The sequence below is a fragment of the Pempheris klunzingeri genome, chromosome 11, assembly GCF_042242105.1.
Source record: "Pempheris klunzingeri isolate RE-2024b chromosome 11, fPemKlu1.hap1, whole genome shotgun sequence".
Lineage (NCBI taxonomy): Eukaryota > Metazoa > Chordata > Actinopteri > Acropomatiformes > Pempheridae > Pempheris > Pempheris klunzingeri.
In genome coordinates this window covers 15,934,213-15,959,946 of record NC_092022.1, presented here as the reverse complement: position 1 = coordinate 15,959,946, position 25,734 = coordinate 15,934,213, and the positions used below count along the sequence as shown (strand labels likewise).

At 39.3% G+C, this 25,734-nt stretch overlaps 2 protein-coding genes across 3 annotated transcripts; one reads left to right on the top strand and one right to left on the bottom strand.

Moving 5' to 3' along the window:
* Positions 1–4,351: 4,351 nt before the first annotated feature.
* mapkapk2b (MAPK activated protein kinase 2b) lies at positions 4,352–13,875 on the bottom strand. The gene is made up of 10 exons (XM_070839841.1): positions 13,735–13,875; positions 11,447–11,586; positions 9,789–9,853; positions 7,899–7,978; positions 6,673–6,799; positions 5,908–5,983; positions 5,665–5,789; positions 5,093–5,178; positions 4,912–4,992; positions 4,352–4,673 (listed from the first exon to the last, which is right to left on the bottom strand). Exons 1-10 carry the CDS (start codon positions 13,798–13,800, stop codon positions 4,527–4,529), a joined length of 993 nt encoding a protein of 330 aa, XP_070695942.1. The 5' UTR covers positions 13,801–13,875; the 3' UTR covers positions 4,352–4,526.
* Positions 13,876–14,769: 894 nt separating this feature from the next.
* Positions 14,770–25,114, top strand: eif2d (eukaryotic translation initiation factor 2D). Of its 2 annotated transcripts, none has more exons than XM_070839723.1 (15): positions 14,770–14,941; positions 15,731–15,921; positions 16,018–16,101; positions 16,208–16,298; positions 16,385–16,492; positions 16,853–17,124; positions 17,701–17,818; positions 17,896–17,941; positions 18,037–18,143; positions 18,264–18,419; positions 20,564–20,653; positions 21,408–21,503; positions 22,463–22,583; positions 24,570–24,744; positions 24,840–25,114. In XM_070839723.1, exons 1-15 carry the CDS (start codon positions 14,886–14,888, stop codon positions 24,908–24,910), a joined length of 1,782 nt encoding a protein of 593 aa, XP_070695824.1. In that variant the 5' UTR covers positions 14,770–14,885; the 3' UTR covers positions 24,911–25,114. The 2 variants fall into 2 exon arrangements, with proteins under 2 accessions (XP_070695824.1, XP_070695825.1); XM_070839724.1 differs by lacking the exon at positions 24,840–25,114 and adding an exon at positions 24,376–24,436 and having other exon boundaries at positions 24,570–24,701.
* Positions 25,115–25,734: the final 620 nt, after the last annotated feature.

The following is a 25,734-nucleotide window of genomic DNA, read 5'->3' as shown; positions in this document are numbered from 1 at the left end:
GTGATAAAGTGTCTGGGAGAGGGGAGGCAATAGTCTTGGGTGACTTATAGTCTACACATTGCGAGTTTTTTGAGTGACAGTCCAAGCAGCCATGCCAAATGAGGTGAGTATGCTCTCAGTGATTGCTGTGTAGAATTAGTTGTCAGCTAATCCTGTTTTTCAACCTATATATTGAGGATACCTTGGCACCTTTTCAGCAGTTCTCAGAGAAGTTCCATTTGGGTGGGTATAATTTTTTAGGTACGCACAGATCTGCAATTTTGTACATAATTTTATCTACCATTTGCTCAATCTCCAGGAGGCCTACCTACTGCCTCTTTCTTAACCCCATTCCCTTTCAGAAGGTGTATGATCTATTTGGTCTTATCCTCTCACCACTTATTCCCCAGCCCCTTTACATTAAATAAAAACTTTAAGGGAGGAGGATATGGTATGGGATGTTATTCTGCCGGACATAGTCTGACTCTAGGCGAAATCCTTCACCGTGCAATTCAATGAAGTCTGGCTTTCTAGGATTTATGATGTGTTGACTCTGTGTATGATAGATGTTCCCAAGTACCTGATACTCACATCCATATGTTGTGTTCATGCCCTTCATGCCCTACACAGCTATTAGCTAGACGTTTCATTTTACAGCCCATTCCTCATGTAACAAAGGTCTCATGAACAAAGGTCCACAGCTAGACCTGAACTGAGGACATTACAGTTATGTGCCATAGGTCTTAACCAGAAGGCAACAAAACATGGGGACCCTTTTTTGCACTTACTGAGGTGTCTACCGCTATTCAGGAGTAACAGCTTTGATTGTTTTACTTTAATGTACCTCTGCTGGTTCTGAAATGTTTCTTATTTTAGTTTATGGTCAAATTTTGTATTTGTTTTTAATTATTATTTGGTGACCCACAGGTCTATGGAATCAGATTTGTTTCAAAAGCAAAAAATTATAACCTTCAAAATAAAAAATGTCTCTTGAAAACAAATAACTCTGTCTTTTATTTTGTTCAAGGATGTAGTTTTGCTCTCGCCCTCTCTCTCTTTTGGTTACACTTCTGGCTTTTTCGTTTGCGCTGCCAGATTCTTTGTTTGAGTTTTGACACTGGGGATCTATAAAGTTTTTTGAACTTTTTCTAATCACCAAGCAGGAGAAAGAATCTTTCATTCGTCATGCAAGGCATGCATGAAGAGGAAGCATAGGGGGGCATACAAGCAACTGCTTCAAGATTAAAGTAAGTACTAATCACTGTATGTAGTTTTTTAAAAAACTTTATAGATCCCCAGGAGTCAATTCAAGCAAACAGGGGAACAACCTCCGGGTCACAGCTGTGTCGCTCAAAAACTCAACAGCCAATAGGAACGCGGCCTTGAAAGAGCCCGCCCACGCGATAGGTTTGTGTCAAAACTCAAACAAAGAATCTGGCAACGCAAACGAAAAAGCCAGAAGCGTAACCAAAAGAGAGAGAGGGCAAGAGCAAAACTACATCCTTGAACAAAATAAAAGACATTTTTTATTTTGAAGGTTATAATTTTTTGCTTGGGTTCATTTTTTTCTCTCTCAAATCCATTTATTTTGATTGACTTTTAATAAGTTTTGCTTGAAACTTTTGAAACAAATCTGATTCCATACAGGTCTGTTTTTCTTTTTTTTCTTTTGATGTTAGTCATGTCTTTTTCTACTGCACTTTTCATGCATTTGTACTTCATTCTATACACGTTATGCTTTTCTCGATTTATGTTATACTTAACACAACACAATACTTACTTTTGACATTTGTATGTTGTTAAAAATATAATAAACAAATTTGGGGGGAAAAATGTCTGGCAAGACAGCTTTGCTTTCTGTGTGTGTGTGTGTGTGTGTGTGTGTGTGTGTGTGTGTGTGTGTGTGTCTGTACCACAAAGAAAGTCTGAATTAAAACAGGATGCTAACGCTGGAAATACTATCCTGTAATTAGAACAACATGTTTAACCCAAAACATTCTGTGTGGGCGTCATTTATGCATGAATCCAAGTAAAGCCTGAAAGCATAAAAGGCTAAGTAAGTCCCCAATTATATGACAGCAAACAAATGTTCAGTCTGGAGCCATTCTGCTGCTGTGAAGTTCATTCATTATTTTACCTTATGGTACAAGGTAAAATCAAGACAATTTTTTGACTATAATGGTGCTTGCCATCATTTAGCCCATTAACTAACTATGGCTGTAAATATGTTGCAGGTCATTTTCCATACAAATATTGTAGATGTACTTAAAAATAAATTTAACTACCTGTCCCTCCACACATGATTGCAGTCATCAGGTGAAAATATGGACATTAAATGGAACATTACATTATATAATGCAAACATTATACCCTGATTATTATTACATAGCCACAACTTGAAATACATTAGCCTGTTAGCCAATTTTTTTCATTATACATTATGCAAACTGTTTTCGTGAAACTGAACTAGATCCTGTCTCTCAAATGCAGAGCAAATGCACTGGTGATAGTTGAAAGAGACCTGTGTGACAAAATTCAGTGGTGCTGAAGGCTAAATTTTGGGCTTATATCCAAAGTGAAAATTCCAAAACAACCATAGTCATTTTAATATGTCCTCCAACAATCTGTTTCACCCCCAATGACACCGTAATTTAATGCAAATGACTCCGATTAATATGCCACCAAAACATCCTCTATTTACAGAAACAATTGGCGAATAGCTGACTGATCAAATAACATGGAAAACCACAGAGAATATTACAAGCTTTAATCCAGAGTACAAGACAGACATGTGTTAAGACCCTGGGCCATGTAACTGTGTTTCGCCTTGCCTCTGCTTTCTTCTTTCAGGCCGTTTTATTGTCTGGCTTCTCCCACCTAATTGAGGAATTGGTGTCACCTGCTTGGAGTCTTTATAAGCTGGGCGTTTCCAAGATGGTCACTCTCTCTCGCTCTCCCTCCCTCCTGGAAGGCTGGTGCTTTTCACGCAGCCAATTTGGCTTTAGTTTGGTTCTGGTTGTGTTTGCCTTAGCCTTGGTTTATGCTACAAATGGTTTAGTTTGACATTTCCTGGCTTGCTTATGTTAGGTTACCTTTCATGAATTATTCAATTACTTGAGCTGTTACAGTGAGGACCTCCCTTCTTTGTTATGCCCTGAACAAGCCGAACATAAAACAAGACAAAAGTCATGTGCGTCATTTTCTATTGTACATCTACGTTTGCTGCCATGTACTTTTCTTTCCATTCCTTACACAACAGACTTCATGCACTATGTTTATAATACTGCTTTGGAGAAAATGAATGTCATGAAAGAGTCCAGTTAGCAGCACAGTTTCCTCAATCAAATGCAATCATCACCTGTGTCATAATCATAGCAAGCGTCATTACTTCTTCACATGGTAAGTATGTCTTATTTTGTGGTAAGGAGAAATGCTCCTGACATCACATCAGCACAAAAAACAAAAGCTGTGGTTACTGGTAATGATCAGTCATTGGACAAATATGAATGATGCTGGCTAACATTCTCAGCAACATCCTCAAGGCAAAACATCTGCCTAAATACCTTTCAAAACTGAGTATAAAAGAACTAAAGCCACCTAAAAACAGTCAAACTAGCCAACAAAGCTAAAGAGTATTTACATCAGTGATAAAAGCAGTCCTAATATACACTACTCACAAAAAGTTAGGGATATTCGACTTTCAGGTGAAATTTATGGAAAATGGAAAAAGTTAATGCAACAGTGATATTATATCATGAAAGTAGGGCATTTAAGTAGAAGCATGCAATGGTAATTTCTTCATTTTAACACAGTTGTGGGTATACCACAACAAAAAATTTCAATGTCTCAATAAATTGGGATGTGGCCAAAGGACGTCCACTCCTCTCCTTTCTGTGACTCTTCCAGTCTCTGTATCACTTTTACAACCTCCTGATGACACTCTGTGACCCTCTAAGCTCAGTGAACACCTCTGTCTGAGGACTTCCTGTTTGAAGCCTCGCAATGGCGAGGTGCTGCTGATCAATTGTTAGGTGTCGTCTTGGACTCATGATGTCAGAATGTGAACAGCATGATGAGGAGGACTGTTTAAATACCAATTCTAACTGAACCAGGAAATGTATTGGTCGATTCATGGATCAAACCTGTTGTTTGATTTTGCTGTTAATCACCTTGTTAGAGAACAGCAACTTGTGCAAAAAGTACTGAAACAGTGAACAGTTGGACATGTGCATTCAAAAGTTTAGAGAAGGTCACATTAAGTTCACCTGGAAAGGTTAGAATGCATTTTAGGTTCATCCTGAAATTTCACCTGAAAGCTGAATATCCCTAACTTTTTGTGAGTAGTGTATAATGCACATACAGAATATTTTTCAATGCATAGTAAGAGTCCAAAAGTCCTAAAAGGACATTCATCAAAAATGTTGAAAATATGTTAAAAACATGAGCCACTTTACAATGCACACTTGCACACAAAAAGCTCTTGCTTTTTTTTCTGCCTCATGCACGTGTGTGCTTGTGCAGAATACCTCATAAAAGTCGTTACTTCACTAGCCTGGAGGTTGTGTGGTGTTGTGTGAGTTTTTCGTTTTCTTTCTTCTCTTCAAGAGTAGAGGATTAATTGAGTCTTCAATAGTTTTGATCTTAATTTGATCATAGTCCACTCTCATCGTTTGCAGGGCATTTGTCATTTCCTCCTAATAGTAACAAAACAATGTTACACAACCAAAATGAAAAAGTATGCACAATATGTACAACCATTTCTAGGCAATGTATCGCATGATATCATATTGTTCAGAGACAGGTATGCATAAAGCATGAAAAATAAATTTACTGCCAAAAATTTTAAGACGACTTTCGGACAGATAAAAATAAATCAAGAGCAGTTTATGAAGTAGCAACAAAGTGGCACATATGAACGGCACCAACACTTACCTTAACCTTCTCCCAGACATCTTGTTCCTCTTGCAGCACGCGGCTGGTGTGAAGAGGAGTTAGCGGGACCGCGGCTGACTGCTGCAGTGGTGAGAGAATATGAGTGTTCACCACATCTCACAGACATCTTTCAAAACCAGCAGTAGCTCAAACAGATTCAAACCTACAGGGAGCAGCTTACATTAATCCAGGGATGTTTTATGAACTCAGTGATGCTCATTCTCTGACTGGGCTCTGTTTTCAGTAAGTGGCAGATCAGCTGTTTAGCTGAAACATGAAATCATCATCATCATCACCATCACCATCACTCAATGTTCATGTGTCTCCCACTAACATGAGATTTATTTTTGACAGCCATATGGTAACTGCATTTATGTGGTTTTTGCTTTCAAATATCTTAATTCTCATGACAGCATTTATGTGAACATTAAATAGAAAATAGAAAATCATCGTGTCTGTAATGCATAATTCATCGCTGTTATTGATTTGTTGCCGCACACTTCAAAGCCACAGAATAAAATGATTTCTGGAGCTACTGGAAAGAAGTAAGAGGTGGTTTGGTTATGCTGTTTTGTCACGCCAAGATCAAACAACACATATTCAAAAACAATTTCACTAGGAAAGAGGCACCACCATTGACAGAGCATGTGGTGCGACTCCCCAGGAGAAGCACACTAGACTTATTTAAAGTACGCATGGAAAGTAAAGGGAAGGAGCATTTATGTTCAACTCCCCAACATGCCTCCCTCTCACCTTCCCCTGACACATCAGACCACTCTGAGTTGGGGAACTCATATTGTCCATTACGGATCCGTCTTTTCATTCCTGGTGATATTGCCAGACCATGGTGTGAGAAAAAGGGAGGATATCCACAAAGTCTGTGTGCAAGACAAAAAACATGCCTCATGACAAAATGAATCATATAATTAGAAGCAACAATCACTGCATGATGATAATAAAATAATCACTAAAAATATATCTCAGTGGCTGACTTACAGGATGTACATAATGACACCCAGAGACCACATGTCACAGGATCTGTCATACTTCTCTGGACCAAGAACTTCTGGAGCTGCCACAATGTCAACAGGAATTATTCAAATTAAACTGGAGAAAAAGCTTCTGTTTCACATTTCATGCACTTGGTAATCCTACATGAAGACAGATGACTGGCAAAAAGCATATGTAGGATTTTCCACCCAGTTCACAGGATGTAACCTCATATCCCACATAGGTCTAGCCATTTCCCACAGGATGTAAACCATCTGTAAATTTGTTTTAATGTCAAATTCCTCTGGGGAGAGAACTCAGCAAAAACCCAAGGCCAAGTTAACTTTCAAGTCACATATGGCAAAAGTGTGATGATTCAAAATCTGCTGATTAGCAAATGATACACTGACAGTGTCTATATCCAAAAAGTCCATAGATCTTTGGCTTGCACACACCAAATTGTCCTGTTGACACATTTGTTCCTGCTGATATATGGCTAATCTCATCTCACAGGAGTGCACACAATTCAATATGACATCAATCAAAATAAAAATACATGTTCACAGCTTAGCAGAGATGGAGATATTGTGTCATAGTTATTACAGTGTTTAATAGTGGGGCAGCCGAGATCAGTCTGCAAGCTGTCCAGTTAACACTGAATCTGCTACTCCTGCACATTTGTACCAGTCAGTGTGTCTGCGTGAGCAAACCGTCTAATGTATCTTCAACCTGATATAACCACAATCAAGATCATATGTTGTGTGGTCTTACCGACATAGTAGGGAGTAAAACAAGGTGTTGCTAAAGAGTTTAACGTGGTGATTTCTTTGGCAAACCCAAAATCCGTCAGCTTGAGGAGGGCATCTGGCCTTCTGGAGTTATACAGCAGGTTCTCTGGCTGAAAGAGACATCAACAGTGATCAAGCATCTGGAGGACAGAAATCGCATAACTGGTCATCCATCACAAGAGAAGCAAAGCACTATAAAAGTAGAAGTAAAATAAGCAGCAAATGTAACGTCTATTTCATAGTAGTGTCTCTCCATGTCTTTTGACACAAAGAAGCAAACTAATAAGCTTTCACAAATTAAGTTAAAAGTTAAATAGTGCATTTTCATGGGTGAAAAGGATACTAGAGAGGTGCTAACAACTTAAACTATCAGAACAAAGAAGCAGGTACAGAAGCCCATTCATGAAGCTGTGTAGGTGGGATAATTACAGATTCTGCATTTATACTGATTTTATGCTCAGTTCTAAGTTGGTGTTACCATATAACTCTAATGTAACACCAGCTTAGTCTGTCCAGGGACGCTGTTGCATGTCATTTGCTTAACTATGTCTCCATTAATCCTGTCTCTCTTACCTATTAACTTAAGGTTATGACCTCATCTCGTGGCTCCACACAACCATCGATCTAATAAATGACTACACTATTATATTACGTAAAAAGTTATAAACATACATTTATGTAACTGTCCTATTTCCCTTAGTACTACAAATTCTTTTGGTTTTGTAAAACAGCATTTTGTACAGCAGACAAAGGGAAATAGGGATCAATGCTCAGTGACCAAAGTAAGGCACAAAAAAACAAAGCCTTTTAAGGGAAAGGTACCAGCTTAGATTCATGGAAACAATTGTTTGTTTGCCATTAAGGGCTATCCAGTCATCCTATTTCAGCTGTAATTCATTGTTTGCTTACTCCACATATGTAAATAATTATATTTTTCATCTCTCCTATCCCTTGTTTTCTCCCAATTGTGCAACTTGGCCTGAACTATGGGCTCTTTGACATACACAGGGTATTAGCTTGTCAGTAAAACCTTAGCATAGGAGCACAATAACAATTTTACACACCACTTTTTTTCTTAACAATGATCTTGAACAAGTTTTGTTTCCTATTGCAAGTTTTGTCTCCAATATATACAGTGACCTTGCGCACCTTAAGGATAAGCTGTATAGATAATTGATGGAGGGAAGGATATATACAGTGAGGTATTACCTTGATGTCTCTGTGAGCAATGTTGATGGAGTGCAAGAAATGTATTGCTTCTCCAATACTTTTCATGATGTCAGAGGCCTCTAAATGAAAAGGAAGCGAAGAGAAGAGTTGAAACAGAAAGATGCAGATTAAACTGTACATTCAGAGGCACATTTTGTGATTGTTAAAGTTATAATCCTTTAGATTTTCATGAACTCATAGCCTGTTTAGGATTGCAGTTTGTGTCTGTCTTTAGTTCAATTAATCCTGATCCCAAATTTCTTGATCAATCAAAATCGCAGCGTCAGCGTTATCTCAGCATCTCAAATCAAAACAAATGTGTGCCTCCCTCCTCCCCCCACAGGGTCTCTCATTTGCTCTTGTTGTGACTTCTCTGATTGTTAGAATGTCTTTTTCATGTAACATGCTGTAGGGACATGTGTCCTAGATAACATACACGTTCCTCTCAAGTCAGCATTCTATCTTCCTGACTCCACCTTGTCTGGACGATGGTCAGCACATGTAAAGGTTAAGTCCATCTTTGGGGTACCCCCTCACATACCTGAAACCAGATCTTGCTTGTGGAATCCTATATATATGTGAAAGCTTTGCTCTGTATTCTTTAGTCCAACTATGCCTGTGATGTTAGACTCCGAGCTCGTAAACCTACATAAACTTCTTGAATGAATCTTGGACTACTACTACAGAAAAGCATCCCTACACTGATGGATGTATAGAAAATGTCTCTCTTGAGAAGTTACCACATTCTTATACAGTGGGGCAATCTTTTTAAGTGGGAGAACTTGCACAATTGGTGGCTGACTAAATACTTTTTTGCCCCACTGTATGTTAATGTTTCCCTTGGGAAGTCATCCTACAGCACCATGACCCCAACATACCATGCATCCTCTCTGACTCTCTTACCTAAGCATTCACAGAGAGGACACACACACATATCATAGCAGATACACACAACTTATCAGATACCACACTCTCATTAGTTCTGCATACAATTCCTGGCTGGCAACCTCTCTTAGCTTTTGTATGTCACTGTGCGGCGGGTTTACTCACTGAACAATTCACAGACTCACATGCACTAATATAAATGCAGCTGTCCCGATGACCAAACCAAGGACAGAGAAGCTCAGATTACATCACACACAGTTGGAGTGTGAATTCGTTTTCTGCTCAGGTTGTTCCACTGTATCTTTTCATAGCTGTTTATAGCTGCGTAATGCTATATTAATGTTCTGAATGTTATAGACAACCGTTGAGTACCATAAATGACAAAAGCAAAAACGCTGGAACCAGAGAATCTTTGCCATTTTTGCTTGCCATGATTGAAACAATTATATGATCAATTGATTGTTAAAAGAGGTGCCAATTAATTTCCTGATAATTGCTTAATCAACTAACCATATTCAGCTGCAGTAGTTTTACCTCATTGATAACAGTTTAACTTATTTATTGATCATTCTCCTACAGTCATATCAGAACTGTATCAAGTTACTGCTAATTCAAACCCTACGTTTCCTACAGCTGCTGCTTCAAATTGTATGTATTCAACTGGCAAAACACGGACTACCTTTACTACAAAGCAGTCATGAGAGACGTTGTGTATTAATAACGCTTTGCACTGACCGGTCATGAGCAAAAATGCAAATTTTGGCCATTTTTTTGTCAGCAGATCTGTTTTAAATATTGCAGGGAGTAATGGAACAACAACAACAAATGGAGCAGCCATACTGAGCTTTTACTGTAGATGAAAAATTAAAGGCTTCCGCTGCACACCTTGGCTGCACTATAAGGAATGTTTGCCGCCCAAGAATCCTGGGACTTATATATACTAATATTAAACGGCACTTTAGGATTGTAACTTTAACTTGCTTGAGAGAGAAAAAATCCATTTACCTCTTTCTGTAAATGCATGATCCCCTCTGTCTTGGATGTGGCTGAATAATTCACCTCCATCCATGCTGAAAAAACACATTTCAAACTTATTTCTTATTATAGTTATAACCAGACTTCAAATACTATATCATCATACTACTACTTTGCTATCAAGTGAATTCTCAACTTCTTAGTGTTTTGTAATTTTTTGTAAATTGTAATTTTCTTAAGATATTGAAAATTAATAACACAATTAAATAATAATTAAATAATAATTTCTTTAGATAAAAAGCTCTAAATACTGAGCCATCATTAGTCACACTTATTGTTCTCAGCCAGGATTATTCAATAATGAGATCATCATTCATTGTATCATAACCAGAACATTCTTCTATCCTTTTGTAACATATGAGGTGGCCTGAGGTAGATGCCTGTCTTATTAAATAAGACAAAGCAGCTTCTGCCGGCTTTTTATTACCAACTGCCCTGAAGTGTTCTGGAAACCGGTCACCTCAGTTGGTGTGCATTAAATCCAGCTGAGTCCAGCAGCAAAAAGAGCCCCTAATACAAGCCACAACTCCCAGGAGCCATTTAAAGATAAACAGTGTGCAGAGAAGTGAAACTACTTTTGTGAATAACATACTATATATCACTTTTTAACACCACACATACAGCTCCAGTCACAAGTTTGGATACAACTTCTCATTCCATGGTTTTTCTTTATTCTTATTATTTTCTACATTGTAGACTAATATTGAAGACATCAAAACTATGAAGGAACACATATGGAATTATGTAGTAAGCAAAAACATGTTAAACATACCAAAATATGTTTTATATTTTAGATTCTTCAAAGCAGCCCCCTTTTTCTTTGCTGACAGCTTTGCACACTCTTGGTATTCTCTCAGTTAGCATCAAGAGGTCGTCACCTGAATGGTTTTCAATTAACACGTGTGAGTTAATTTGTGGAATTTCTTGTTGTGCAGAGGCATGGGTTGGTACACAGTTCGACACAGTGAATAACCCTATTCGATAACTGTTCTAATCCATATTATGGCAGGAGCCGCTCAACTAAGTAAAGTGGAACGACAGTCCATCATTACTTCAAGATTACTTCATTTCCTCAAGCGCAGCTGTGAAAACCATCAAAGGCTCTCATCGTATGGTCTTTGTGAGGTGTGAGCGGATGGTTTCTACATATGTTGTTCCCACTGTAAAGCATGAAGGAAGAGGTGTAGGGGAGCTTTACTGGTGACACTGTTGGTGATTTATTCATAATTCAAGGCACACTTAACCAGCATGGCTACATGCCATCCCATCTGGTTTGCACTAAGTGGGAACATTAACTTTTCAATGGGACAATGACCTCAAACACACCTCCAGGCTATTTAAGGGCTGTTTGACCATGAAGGAGAGTGATTAATGCTGTGTCAGGTGGCTTGGCCTCCCTAATCACCCAACCTAAACCCAACTGAGATGGTTTGGGATGAGTTGGACGGCAGAGAGAAGGAAAAGCAGCCAAAAAGTGCACAGCACCTCTGGTCTGTTTAACACGATTGTTTACTGCATAATTCAACATGTGTTCCTTTGTAGTTTTCATGTCTTCAATATTAATCTACAATGTAGAATGAATGAGAAGATGTGTCCAAACTTGGCTGTGTGCATGCAGAAGAACACACCACTCCATCACGATGAGGAGACACTTCTTGCCCTGGTAGAGATTCTCATAAACATCTATGATGGGCACAATGTGGGAACAAGGTGATACTCTCCAGTGGAGCTCTACCTCCCGTCTGGCTTCTGGACAATCCTGCAGCATCTGAAACACAACCAGCAGATGAAGGAACAAGTCAGAAAAAGCCATGTCACCAGTGAAGACAAAATTCACCACAGGAGCCTCAGTTGCAATTTAATTTTGATAATTGAATTGATTACATTTCGATGCAAAATGCTAAATATTTCCAGACTCCAGCTTCTCAAAAGTGAGGATTTGATGAAGATCAAGATCTTCTGATTTTGGACTGTTGATTGGACATAAGACATATGAAGAGGTCACCTTGGTATAACCAGGGAATTTTCACTATTTTCTAACATTTCATAATAAAATAATTGATCAAATAATCTGCAGATTAATCACTAATGGAAATAGTCATTACCACCTCAGTGGGTAATTTAGTCTTTTAGTCTGCATGCTTTCTTACCTGTTGAGGGTTAACGAGTGCATGACTGAATGTCAGTCTCATTCCTCTGTGACATATTTACAACATGACTTTTTAGCACAGGCAAGGATGAATATTTTACCTTAGGGTAAATCCTTTTCATACCATTTCAGAAAACCTCAAAGTATAATTTACTGTAGTACATTCAGAGGCAACAAGGTCAGGAAAAAGATGAATCATTTGCTTTTTTCTTCACTTCTATTTATCCATGCTATCTGCATGACACCTTGCCCTGCTGTTCCACACCAAAAGTCATAATCTCTCAGTCATCTCAGGCCTCTTGCATGAGGCTACTTTTAGACACAAGCATGTTCTCCTCTCTCTTTCTGGCAGGCAGCATTTGGATAGGAAAAGTCAACACCTCTCTTCCAAAACAGACGCCTCAACAGTCAACCTGAGGCCTGATCAACTGGACAAACACAAAAACTGGAACAGAAATTAGACCCTAATTTAGCCCTCTGTTGTGTGTACTCGCCAAAATACCAGAAAATTACAGGTTGGCTATCCATGCGAAAAAATCTATAATTCACACCTAACGCCAACAGTGACCTCATCTCTTGAACTCCAGCAGTGCTGAGCTCCAAGTGTAAACACTGCCTGTCACTCCAAAAGCACAAATCAGACCAGGTACTCTATAGTTGAATATACATTTTGAGTGACTAATCGATCCCAGAGGAATGCAGTGGGGTTATTTACCTCACCCTACAGGCTGGAGCTGGAACTTAAAAGAGACACAAACTCTCCTGAGGAGAGGAAAAGGGAAGAGGTATATGAGAAGCAGATTTTTCTAAAAATCAAGGATAACACAAAAGCATCTGTTAACTTTCAACTCTGTGCTCAGCTTGATTCATTCTTGTCTGCACTGAGTCTGAGAATGTGAGAAACAGCATCAGCGCATGAAGGTTGTTTGCCATCAATAGCCAGAATTTGATCCTGTAAATGCAGCATAAATCACGATAATTATATTCTAGTCAGGGATATGCTGATAGCAAATCAGTGGAGCAAGAGAGGCCCCAGGAGCTAAAGGGAATGTTGTCAGTGTGTGCGTGTCATTTCATAATGCTATTTTGTTAATAGCAAACAATCTAATTGCAGGTTATATTCAGGCTAATGTCTATGTAATCTATTCCAAACTCAAACTAAAAGTAGCCTGACTTGCACAACGTGCTCGAGAAATGCTCTCAAAGCTTCATGTTTCAAACCATATTCCACAAACAACTAATGACGTGTGGTCATAATGGTTTTCAGCACAACGTTAAAATCAAACCAAATATTGGCAGACAGACTCAATGTTGACATGTGTGGAGTATATCTGGTGTTGATGACTCTGCAATGACCACTTGCCAGAGGTGATTAAGACTGGTTCAAGTGTCAGAAGTGTTCTCAGCACCTCTGACGCAGACTGACATATGACCATACATGCAAAAAAACATATATAACCATTCATGCAAATACCTCAATCTAAACTCAAACACACCTTTTGCTCCATGTCCAAACTAAATAAATGCCACTGTGACTAGAGCTATGTTGTTTTACAGTTAATCTACTAAAGACCACATTTCCTATCTGTACCAGCAAATATATAATTATCGTTGTGCTGTCAAACTAAATAATACCAGGTCAAATATTCTGGTTACGTTGCAACACAGAAAGCGTCCATTCTCCTCTAAATATAGCGATACATTTTTCCACAAGTTTATTTCTATGATTATGAAATTCACTCACAACATCTATAACAATAAGTTTACCTTCAGCGCAAACTTTTCCTCACTCTCTTTGTGGAATATCTCCAGCACTCTGCCATTTATCCCCATGCCGAGCACCTGACTTGTTACACTGTAATCGTCTGTTATCACGGTCCTTTTAACCTGGAGAGGTTTGTTAAAAGGTTTCACTAAACATTGAGGGAGAAGAACAGAGTTCACACTGGTCTGCTTCTGCTGCTGCTGCTGCTGCTGGTGCTGCTGGGTCGGAAAAGCCGGCTGCTGCTGGTGAGTCGACATGTTTAAAGTATCGCCAACACTCATGGGTGATAACAGGTGCGTCTCTCGTCCTCTCGCTGCGAGGAGAAGCTGGTTAACTATCTTAGTCTGGGGTCAGAAGTTGCTCATGTTGTCCTTGTGTGTGGTGTTAGCCCACCGCTAACCGGGACAGCTCTCAGTCAAGTCCTCCACAACAAGCTGCTGCAGGGCGGCTGTCCAGGAGGAGCTCACACCGTGTGCCATCACTTTATACATTAAATTAGTGAATAAACGTCTGTGGGTGAACAAAATGACCACACTTCCGGGCTGAAATGGTGGACATTAAAGCAGCACCTCTCTGACGGTCCAGCAGGGACGTACCTGGGGGCAGGAGGGTGTCAGGGCACCCCACCACCTCCCCACAGCCATCCCAAAATCCTTAATCACGACTGACAGATGGCCTCGTTCAAGCAGAGAATAGACAGTTACAGCCTTCAGTTGCAATGATATTTACTCTCCCACTGCACTGTTGAGTGGTCAGTGTTTGGCAGATCTGGGCAGGGGGTAGCTCCAACGAGCTTGTACCAGGCAGTTCACAGCTCTGATGGACATTTTGGGGACGTTCACCTATATTTTTCCCAGTATATGCGTCCTGCCCTAGAGTGACCAAATAACGTTACCACAAAAGTTAGTACAAGTTTAAAAAGCTAGAAAATACACATTTCTTTGTCACACATCTACATGTTTCTTCTATCATGCGGAACTAATGTCGTTGCCGCTGTTTCACGTCGGAAATAAATATTTGTCGGACCATCATACCGAACGAGGAGCAGCTCACAACCGAAGAAAAATATACGAGGCTGTTTCATTGATGCACCGCTAAATTACCTGAGAGGCGGACATGCTGAATTAATTGCTTTACTTTATTTTCCGAGAAGATGTTTGCCAGACAGTTTCGGGTCAGATCCAACACGGCAATCAAAGGATCAGACAGGTGAGTGGGTGCTGCTGCCTGCTGTCAGCTCCACCAGCACTGTAGCAGCATGTCGCCATTTATCCCCAGCTACAGTTTATTTACGTACTCAGAAAGCTCAAGTTTAAACGTAGCAGAGGGCTGTTTTACTATCAGACCTCACCTGACATTAAAGGATCAGGTCCACTAGAGTTATTCTTCTGTGAGGCTTCATGTTTGTCTGTGAAACTGTATCAGACCCCAGCAGGATATCAGCTGTTAGTTAGCTGTGGTCAGCTAGTCTGAATTTCTATTAATAACTCTATTAATCTCCTCGCCTGAACTGAGCCAATGAAATCAGCTTAATGTCAGTTAACAATATATCAATACTTAGCTAGAATATTGTTTGTTGTTTATCATTGTGATGTTATATTGTGACTTTTGTTCATGCTGTTATTTAATACAAGGTTTCTGTCTAAATGAACACTATCACTTAGATTTCTTCCAGCATTATCTCTAAACTATTTAATTAATGTTGATTAATTATTTTAAGTCACATTTGAAAATGTCAGTCTTCAGTCTGACTTCCTACTCACTCACTCTGCATTGGAAAAGTGAAATTTACAAAAATAAACACACCACAGTATGTGCAATCAATAATTTTAGCTAATTAAAGAGGTTGTGTTTCATTTAAGGAGAAAACAGTCCAAATATATTTTTAAATAGAATGAATCCAAGCTATGTTAAGTATGCAAAATGTGTATCTGTTGTAGTAGTTATTTCTAATATGATATTACCCACTCACTTGAGACTTTTTGTCCTTACATGTAGGAGAAAGCTCAAAGCTGACATATCCACAGCCTTCCCTTCACTGTCAGCTGATGAGCTGTCTGAGCTGGTCCCCAACAAAGAAGAATTAAATGTAGTGAAGATTTATACACATAAGGGTGATGCTGTGACACTTTTTGTTCTTCACAAAAATCCACTGTTCTTTGAACTGGAGAAAAGGCTTTATCCTACAGGTAATAAGCTGGCTATTATGTTGAGATGATAGAGTGATTTAATGCTGTAATGCCTTTAAGCACCATATTTTAACTATGCATTGTCACATTTTGCAGTGTATGTGCTTTGGCGTTACCCTGCTCTCCTGCCAACATTCAGGACATGGCCCCCTGTGCTTCAGAAGTTGATCGGAGGGGCAGGTAACCCCTTTTTTTTTTCTAAGATCAAAACCTGGGCAGATGATGACAAACGTAATACTGTACATTTAGTTTTATATTAAGTAACAAATACTTTGTTTCCCTAAAGATCTCATGCTGCCAGGTGTGGTGGTGCCTTCAAGTGGTCTCCCAGATTTAAAACAGGGCGACTGCTGTGCTGTCTTGTTAGTGAATAACAGGTAATTTAAGTTAAAAAGCTGTCAAAAGACATCTGACTTGTTCATCACAGGTTTAAGTGTGATGTGGTTCTCCTGTTTGATTGCAGAGCTCCTGTTGCAGTTGGCACTGCTGCAGTGTCCAGTGCAGAGATGCGCAGTTTGGGTATGAAAGGGAGAGGAGTGTGTGTTCTCCACACGTACATGGATAGTCTCTGGTGAGTAACTTGTAATTTGTGAATGAATGTTTTTGTTTAATGGGATAGTTTGACATTTTCTTGCTGAGAGTTAGATGAGATCGATACAGCTCTCATGTTTGTCCTTTTACAATGAAGCTACAGCCAGCAGATGGTTAGCTTAAGTTAGCATAAAGACCGGAAACAGGGGGAAACAGCAACAGTGTGGCTCAATCCGGTTGGTTGAAAATTTAAACCTGCCTATCACTCAATTTTCGTCTCCATTATGCTGAGTAACCCTCTAAAAAGAAATTGTCTCAAATGTGGAACACATGCCCTGGAAGTTTAAATAATTGTAGCCAAAATTATTAATTTATAGGATTCACTGTGCATTCTTTTTAGGTCGTTTGGGGACAAGTCAGGTCCTCCTTCTTTACTGGATGCAGAGAGTGAAGGGCAAGAGGTGATTGGGGAGCAATACGAGGTCGACGAGGAAGAGAATGAAGGGGTTGAAAAGTGTTTTGAGGAGGTGCAGCAGAGTCCCAGTGGAACGGTCACAGAACAAGCCTGTGCCGCTGTTGACGAGCTCAATCTGGCTGAGCGGCAGGATGAGAAGGGTGATAAATGCAATGAGGATGAAGAGGTCAACCAGGATGACCAGAAAATGCCGCAAGGTATCAGATTTCATCCATCATCCATCACATCTGTTACATGTAATTAAAAGGGGAAAATCTTCCAGTCACAGATTTGGCATTGAAGAAATTGACAACCACAGTTGTACTAAATTAAATTTTAATAAGACTCAGCTTTATAGTAACTGTTATCCCAGATTCAAATCAAATTGAGGTGTTCACTACTAAGTGTTTGCAGGGCAGCCTTAACCCTTTAAAGCCTGAACCATGAAATAATTGCGTGTGTTTATTGAACTTTCTGACAAATTACAAAAAAAATATATAATTTTTGCTACATCTGGCATTTTTGCAATTTATTGCTCAGTTTGTTTGTCTTAAACAAACAAAACATATAAAACACAGATGAAATACAAAAAACACAAAAAAATACCACACTGATGATGTAGAGGTATATGTGTCAAATATGATACACTTGTCGTTAAAGGGTTAAGGGCTTGCTGAGTCATAGTGTGACCATATGGACATGTTTTGTCGATAGAATAAAATTTTGTTGTGCGGAAAATGGGAGCATGTTCAGAGGAAAAAGGATGTGACTCAGGTCATGACCCGATTTCACAGAGATAATGGATGCCCTGCTGCTGCAGTGTTTTCTCCATGCTCTCAAGAGCAAGGTGAAGAAGTCAGAGCTCCCTCTGCTGACTAGTACATTTCTCCGCAACCACATGTTCTCCTGCTGGTAAGGTACAGTTCATTTTTTAAGAGGTGCTGAGGAGTAATTAAATGAAGTACTGAAAACATCATATATTGTTTCAGCCCAAGCGGGAAGCAACTTGATATCAAGAAATCCAGCTATAAAAAGGTATCATACATGTCCAGAATATGACATTTTACACATATAAATAGACAGATTTATAACTCCATCGGTACTGATGTTTTTGTTTTCTTTTCAAACAGCTGTCCAAGTTTCTACAGACGATGCAGAAGCAACATAATCTTGTGCAAGTGAAAGAACTGACCAAGGGTGTGGAAAGCATTGTGGAGGTGGACTGGAAAAATCCAGAGTGAGCCAAGCCCTGCCTAAACTTAAAGAAATTCTTGGTTGAGACTCAAACTCACAGCCTGCCCACATTCAGACTGACCAGCCCTGTGCTTTTGCTTTTTATTACATGAACACTTCATAGGCTGCGCTCCTTTCACGTTCCCGAAGACACAGATGCTGAAGCGGCCCTGGCGCAGGATGGAGAGGAAGGAGAAACTCCATACCATCCTCCTGAGATCAAAACTCTTTACTCTGTGTCAGCTCGGCTGGAGCCTCTCTTTCTGGATGCAAACAAGAGGTGTGTGTGTGTGCACGCTCGTGTTTGTTTAAGCCGGACTCTTGACGCTTCCAAATGTTTGAACCATAGACTGTATATAAAGATGGAAGTAATGACAGCTCTCCATAAGTGAAGCCAAAACATCTCAGCTCCCTGGTGACTGGCTGCAGTACAAGTCATAAAGCGTGCCCACTCAACATTAGCGGATGGCTTCAGTTTTGTACAGTGGGAGGGACCCGAGATGCATCGTCTGTCTTTGTAGACATGCTACAGTATGGTTTAGACAGCAGGGGGACATAGCAGGGATAGTTGGCTCCTATGTGTCAGCATGCATCCACATGTTTCCTATTTACTTGAATGTGACACTGAATCCCTACCAGCTGCAGGAGTGCTGTTCTGTAGTTGACATTGACCCCTGAAACCCCTATGAGGGCATAATACATTACTCCCCTAACACAACAATAACCCTAACAATTCTTAATCTTAGGCTGTCTGTAATCACTCTCTGGTTCACTCCTCCCCATATAATAGATACCCAATTGTTTCCTCTATAGTGATTAGTTAATTGATATAGTTATAGTGAACATTCATGAATCGTCATCGTTTTTTCATAGCAGACGTTTTGACTGGTCGCAGTAGAAAAAGCACAGTTACTAATAATATGAATGGTGGCTCCATTCTATGCAAGCGTCCCAGTTGTCATGGCGGTGTGATGGCGAGCCAACATGCATAATACCAGTCCCTAAAGCTGAAGCAGCTGAATGGAAGTGAGCCATCATTAATGCCATTATTTACACCCATGGTTTTCCTGCTGTAGTATGTCAGAGTTTCTTCTGTGAAAGAACACCTCCTACGCAAAATTTTGAGGAATATATTGAATTTTCCCACACAGACAATTCAGTTATAAGAGTAACTGTTATGGTTCATTTCCCTGCTATGTTGTATCTTCAGATACCTTGGAGTCATGCTGGACTGTAAACTCAGTTTTGACACGCACACCACTGACACTCAAAGCACTCTGTGAGCCCCCCCCCCCGCTTTTGCTTCACAAAAGCTTAATTCAATTTCTTTACTGCTCTCTCTGTTTTCTCACCATGCTGTCTGTCTCACCAAATTGTCCTGTATTACGCGCATTGCTTCCGAAAACATTAGCTCTCCAAGCCCCAACCCTCAATCATGTCAGATATTAATAACACTTCAATCACTTTTATGCCACTCACCACAGCACATCATCCTAGACACTGAGATTCTGAATTTCTCAATGAGGGAGTAGGAGTAGATGTAATTTTTAGAATTTTTATCTAATTGATATAATTGAGTAATTAAATTTCTTGTGGAGAAGCAGTGTTCCAAGTAGAGTATTTTTATATGTATTAGATTATATAGCTATATAATATATGATAGCTCAGTTAATGTTTTGGGCTGTTTTGTACTGGGAACATTTTCTTATTAAGTTTTGTATATTTTAAAGATCAGTCCAGGGACGGGCATTGTAAACGAACATAGGCTAGAAATGCTGTGGTATGTGGCATTAGTCTATACTATACTTATGTCCCCTTATAGATATAAAGAACATTAAATAAGGGAAAACGGGCTTTGTTGTCACACTTTTTACTCTCGTGCATTGCTCATCATCAGTCATAGTCATTCCTACATTAGAGAGAAGCTTAAGGTCTTTGATTGAAATAGAGTTAAGTTATTGACTATCAAAGACACACTTACACACTGTGACAGCCAACCCTGTGATGAGGTTGGTCCCTATTGTTATCAGTGGGGTTTCACTAATAAAATGTGATTTAAAAAAAAAAAACAAAAAAACTTTGCTTATGAAATGCCTAATCGACTACAAACCTTTATTAATACAACAGCAACGTAACAACATATTCCAACCCATGACATACAGAATTTCTCCTCACCTCAATGTTTTGTGTGTCTTACACAAAATGGCCAAATGCAGTGGCATCATGTCAAATGTTTGATGAAACGGTGCCCTCTAGTTTGGCTGTAAAAAGCACTGTGACAACCAACCCGTGAGACAAACAACCCTGTTCTTCCCTACATAAGATAAATGTATACAAACAGAGCCGAGCCAAAGAAGGCCTTGATACATTTCTCAAATATGCACATTTATTCCTGTATTTATGTGTGTTTTGATGCCCCTACAGGAAAGGAACAATGCTGGAGCCTGCTGAAGTGAGAAATATTGTCACAGAGTATGTCAAGAGGAATGAACTGGTGGATAATAATAACAAGAAGTAAGTAAATGGTTGAATTCTATAAAAGGCGTTGGGACTACATGCTTCTTTGTCTTATGAACAAAAGGGCTCCCTTTTGTGAACTTGGTTTCATAGGTTCCTCAGGTTTTCACACCTATGTACGACGGTCAGCCAAGGACCCAGCTTTCAGCTACATAACCCCTGACATCCTCTGGTCAATAAAAGCAGAGCTCAGTCCATTTTTCTCTCCAACAGAGCAAACTGGTGTGTTTTCGAGTGTATTGTTTGAAACCGTAGAAACCCATAGATGTAATTTATGCCGCCACCAGAAATTATTAATGGATTTTTTTTTTCACAATCACAATGTTGGAGTCAGCTGACATAAGAGGAGGACGAACCCCTGTAATTGAACAACACTGAAGGCACAGAGCTCCTTCTGAGGTTAAATATAACCACCAGTTTATTTTTTTCAAAACTGGGTGCAGTTGTTAAAGAGCAAATTTAATGGCCACTGAACAAATAAAGGGCTGACCCAGGGCATGTGATGTTGTTATAATTGGCTAAAATGCTTAAATGTGACTGAGGCATTGTATGTTTCTTTTATGTCATGAAAAATGTGCATGTGCTCCTGAAGTGAAACAAATTGATAATGAGTGATGGGAGGAAATTAAATATAATATGCCATCGAACTGACGTAACAAGGCAGCATGTTTCTTGTTGAATGCCGTACATCCACTTTATGATTTTTTTTGTCAATGTGTGTGGGGTCAATGCTTTACTCCTTTGTTAACAGTTATGTGACCATAAACCCAACTCTGTGTGACTGCCTGCTGGAGAAATCAGAGTACCAGGAGGTTGAGTCTCTCAAGTGGGATGACCTCTTTAGCAGGTAAAGACTTTATTCTTTTCTTTTGTTTTTTAACGACCCATGTTCAATGTAAAACATAAATGTTGCTATTGGAGGACTCGTACAGTCCATAGTTGAACCAGGTTTGGCATATTTTTACTTAGACTTTTCCTATATATATATTTATTTATATTTTTCACTTGTACTGTGTATGGAGTTTATGGAATTAATAAAAAAAAAAAAACAGATCGGTTGGTCATTAATTGAAACATCAATCACACCGACATGTGTCAGTGTGTGAGTATGCTGTAATGCAAGCAGGTGCATGCGGTCAGTATCATTATTGTTGGATGGGCACAGGATAGAATAATCCTCCTAATGCAAATCAGTGATCCAAATCTGATTTGTAAACAACAATGATAACACTGGTCTGCAGCCTGATACTCCCAACATCTGGTTTGTAACTGCCACTATAAAAAACAAGATGCACCATTAGAGAACAAACAACTGCTTTTGGTTCCTTTTGCCTCAAGTAAAATCCATCTTGCTCGATGCTGGGGCAGAGAGGCCAATTAGAAAAAAATGGTGGTGGGGGAATCTCAGCAGGAGGCGGTGGTACTAGCTGGAAAAATGCAAAGACCTCCCCATAATTGTTTTTTCCACTCCTGGAAGAATTTAAATGAAATTTCATGGCGAGTTCATGACTGACTTGTTTATTCTCCAGGTTAATCTGTTCTAGTCTCAACTCCAAAGAATGTCAAGATTTGTCAAAGTAAAGAACGTGTCTTGCGTCTTATCGAGCACAAGTAGAAAAATACCTCTTCGCCAACTTTTGTTGGAGAAGAGGTATTTTCTACTTTCAAATTTTATACTTAGGTGTTGCAAAGAGTGTATGTTCTGCCATTCTTGACATGTCAAAAAAAAATACACCTTGAGCGCTACAGACATACCACGTGGTTTGTGTAGTGATATGTGATATGAATGCCATCTCGTTTTCACAGGACGTTGGGAAGGATGCAGGAGTGCTATCAAGTTGTATTCCCTGGACAAGCACCCATAAAAAAGAAAGGTCACATTGAGCCCATAGACATCTCTGTGGCTTCTCGAGGCTCCAACAAGAAGGTGACCACTTTTGCTACAGTTACTTAAATTGGCAGTTGTAGACTAGCAGGGATTTCTTAATGATAGTTTCGACTGATATATGAGAGTTTAACAAAAAGTCCACTGTTATGCCATCATTTGGAGGTTTGGATCAAAGTAATTACAATGCATCCTGAGGTGGACATCAATGGCTGACAAATTCCATGGTTAGATGTTTTAGTCTAATTCAATAGTCACTAGAGACATTTCAGTCTGGTACAAAGTGGTAACCAACAAACCCACATTTCCATCCGCCAGAAGAGCCACACACAAAAATGTGATCGTGATAATTCAACTGATGCATGAACTGAATGGGACAGTTCAAAATTAAAATTGTCAGAGCTTTCTGTTTGCACAAACTCTGTAGTAGGGACACTGTCTTTAAATGGTCTCCAACATATGTTTGGCATATCTTGTTACTTACTGGCCAATGTAGGAGACTTGTGCTAAAATGCTTTGAGTTAATTTTTTCCATCATGAATCTCATTACCACATAATAGCAAAGCAAAAACAGGATTTTAGAATTGTTTTCAAATTAATTACAAAGAAAAAAAACACCTTTGGCAGCGATTACAGCCCTGAGTCTTCTGAGGTATGACTTGAGAAGTTTGCACGCCTGGATTTGGAGATGTTTTCCCATTCCCCTCTCAGGTCCATTTTCAAAGATCAAAGTCAAAGTTCAATCAGGTTCCAGTTCGTCCACTTGCTCTGCGGGTTATGAGCGGTTCCTGGTTGGCTGCAGACATGATACTTAAAATCGATGCCAAATATTTCAATCTTGGTTTGATCAAACCAGAGAATATTAAATCTAAAAGTCTAAGAGTCCTTGAAGCCCACAGCAAACAAATCAAACATTGTCCAACAACAGAGAACATTATAATGTAGACAGTCATCATAGGATGTCTTTTGAAAGCGCACTGATCACGGCACCGTAATTAATCATAAATGTTCGAAGCAAACTTCATCAAGCACGGACTGAACATGTTGAGCATGTTGAAGCTGACCAAACAATTCAAACAAGGACAGACAGCCAAGGCACACCAAACAAACATCTGTGTTGGTTTGAGAATGTTTGGTTTTTCTAGACTTGGCACTTACAATCGAGGCCAAACATTTGTATTTTGGTTAGATCAGACAGACAAATCTTATTTATTAAAGTCTGAGAGAGCTTTTGGTGCTTTTTTTGAAATCTCCTAGTGGGTTTTCATGCGTCTTTTACTGAAGAGAGGCTTCCGCTTGGTCATGAAGCCCAGATTGTCCTTCTGGAATCTTCTCCCATCAGCACATAGGATCATCTAAGAGTGACCATTAATTACATGGTCACCTCTCTCAGGAGGTCTTTTTCTCTGATTGCTCAATTTGGCAGAATGGTCTGCTCTAGAAAGAGTCATGATTGTTCCAAACTTCTTGTCTTTAAGAGTTCTGTGCCACTGTGATCAATAATTTTTTTTGTAGCCTTTGCTTAGATCTGTGCCCGTGACAGTCCTGTCTCTGAGCGCTGCAGGCAGCTCCTTTGACCTCATGATCCTTGGTTTTCTTGCTCCAAAACAGGCGTGTGTTTTTCCAAATCATGTCGAGTCAATTTAATGTACCTCAGATGCACTCCAGTCAACAGGAAGAAATATCTCATTGCTGATCAATAGAAATGGGGGGGCACCTGAGTTAGTGTCATAACAAAGGGTCTGAATACTTTTGTCAATGTAATATTTCAGCTTTTTCTTTTAGATACATTTGCAAACATTTCTAAAATCCTGTTTTTGTTCTGTCACTATAGGGTTTTGAGACTGCAACATAACACAATATGGAGAAAGTGGTGGTCTGGATAGTCTCTGAATGTACTGTTCCTTGGAGTTTCTGTACTGCAGTATTTTGTTATTTATTGGCTGACATACATAATGCAGAAGTGTCAGCAGTAAGCTAATATCAATTCACCATGTAGATCTAATTGTTTCCATATGCTATATGTAGGTGACTCTAATAAAGAACCTGGAGGTCTACAGTCTGGATCCTGCAGTCGTGGCCGCTGCTTTGCAGCATAGAGTCCAGGCCAGCTCTGTCTTACAGCCCCTCCCTGGTTCCAAGGACAAAGTCCTGGTCCAGATCCAGGGCAACCAGATTCATCATGTCGGCAGTTTGCTGCTAGGTTTGGAACTTAACAATACTTGGAAGTATCTTGACATGTCAGTCAATAGTTTTATTTGTGCAAATAAATTCAGTTTGTCTCTTTTTCAATTTCAGACTATTATCAAATTCCTCGCAAGTACATCCAAGGACTAGACAAAGCTCCAAAAGGTGGCAAGAAGAAGTAGTAATTCAACCTGCTATATCAAGCATTTACTTTCTTTGAAGCTGCTTCTCTGTATGAAAACACACCAACAAACTGTCGGCCATTCATGTAATAAAGTTGATTGACTGTCATCTGCTGAAGGTTGATGAACATAGCTGTTTGTCTTTGTTGCTCTGAATAGGGTCCCAGAGATAATCCAGAATAAAATTACTGATGGGATCGTTTAAACCAGACCAGCCGTGTTTCACTGCACTGATTGCGAGCTGACATTAATTTAATGCCATATCCAAAAACATATATTTTCAGCAGTAAAAGCATTTGAGATGATAGTTTCAGTATAGATAATCAAGTTTCGTGACATTACATTACGATGTTTCTCAATGATTTGGCAGGTTTGTATGTTGAAAAATTTACCACATTGTTGTTAAAAACGTAACAGCTTCTAACAATTTATTGAGTGTTCGATATTTAAATGCGTCGTGCTCAGAATGTAATCAGATCTGTGTGGCCACATCTGGAGGTAGTCTGGCTCACTTTGTGTTAGAATCTTAGGTAGGTATAAATGCAATCTGCACGAAGGCAAAGGAGCCGTTAAGAACACCGCCTGGAAAAGTACCAATGATAAATGATAGTCTTTGCAATTTTTTATTTATTTATTTATTTTTTTTAACATACGACAATCCTTTTTTTTTTTTTTTACAAAAAAGATTTTATGCCATTTTTAGTCAGCCAACATTGGAAAGGTGACAGGAAATGATGGAATGATCTTTACCAAAGGTCCCCAGCTGGACATAAATCTGGGATGTTGGGGTTCATCGTTTGTGCTTGAACTCCTCGACACCAGGA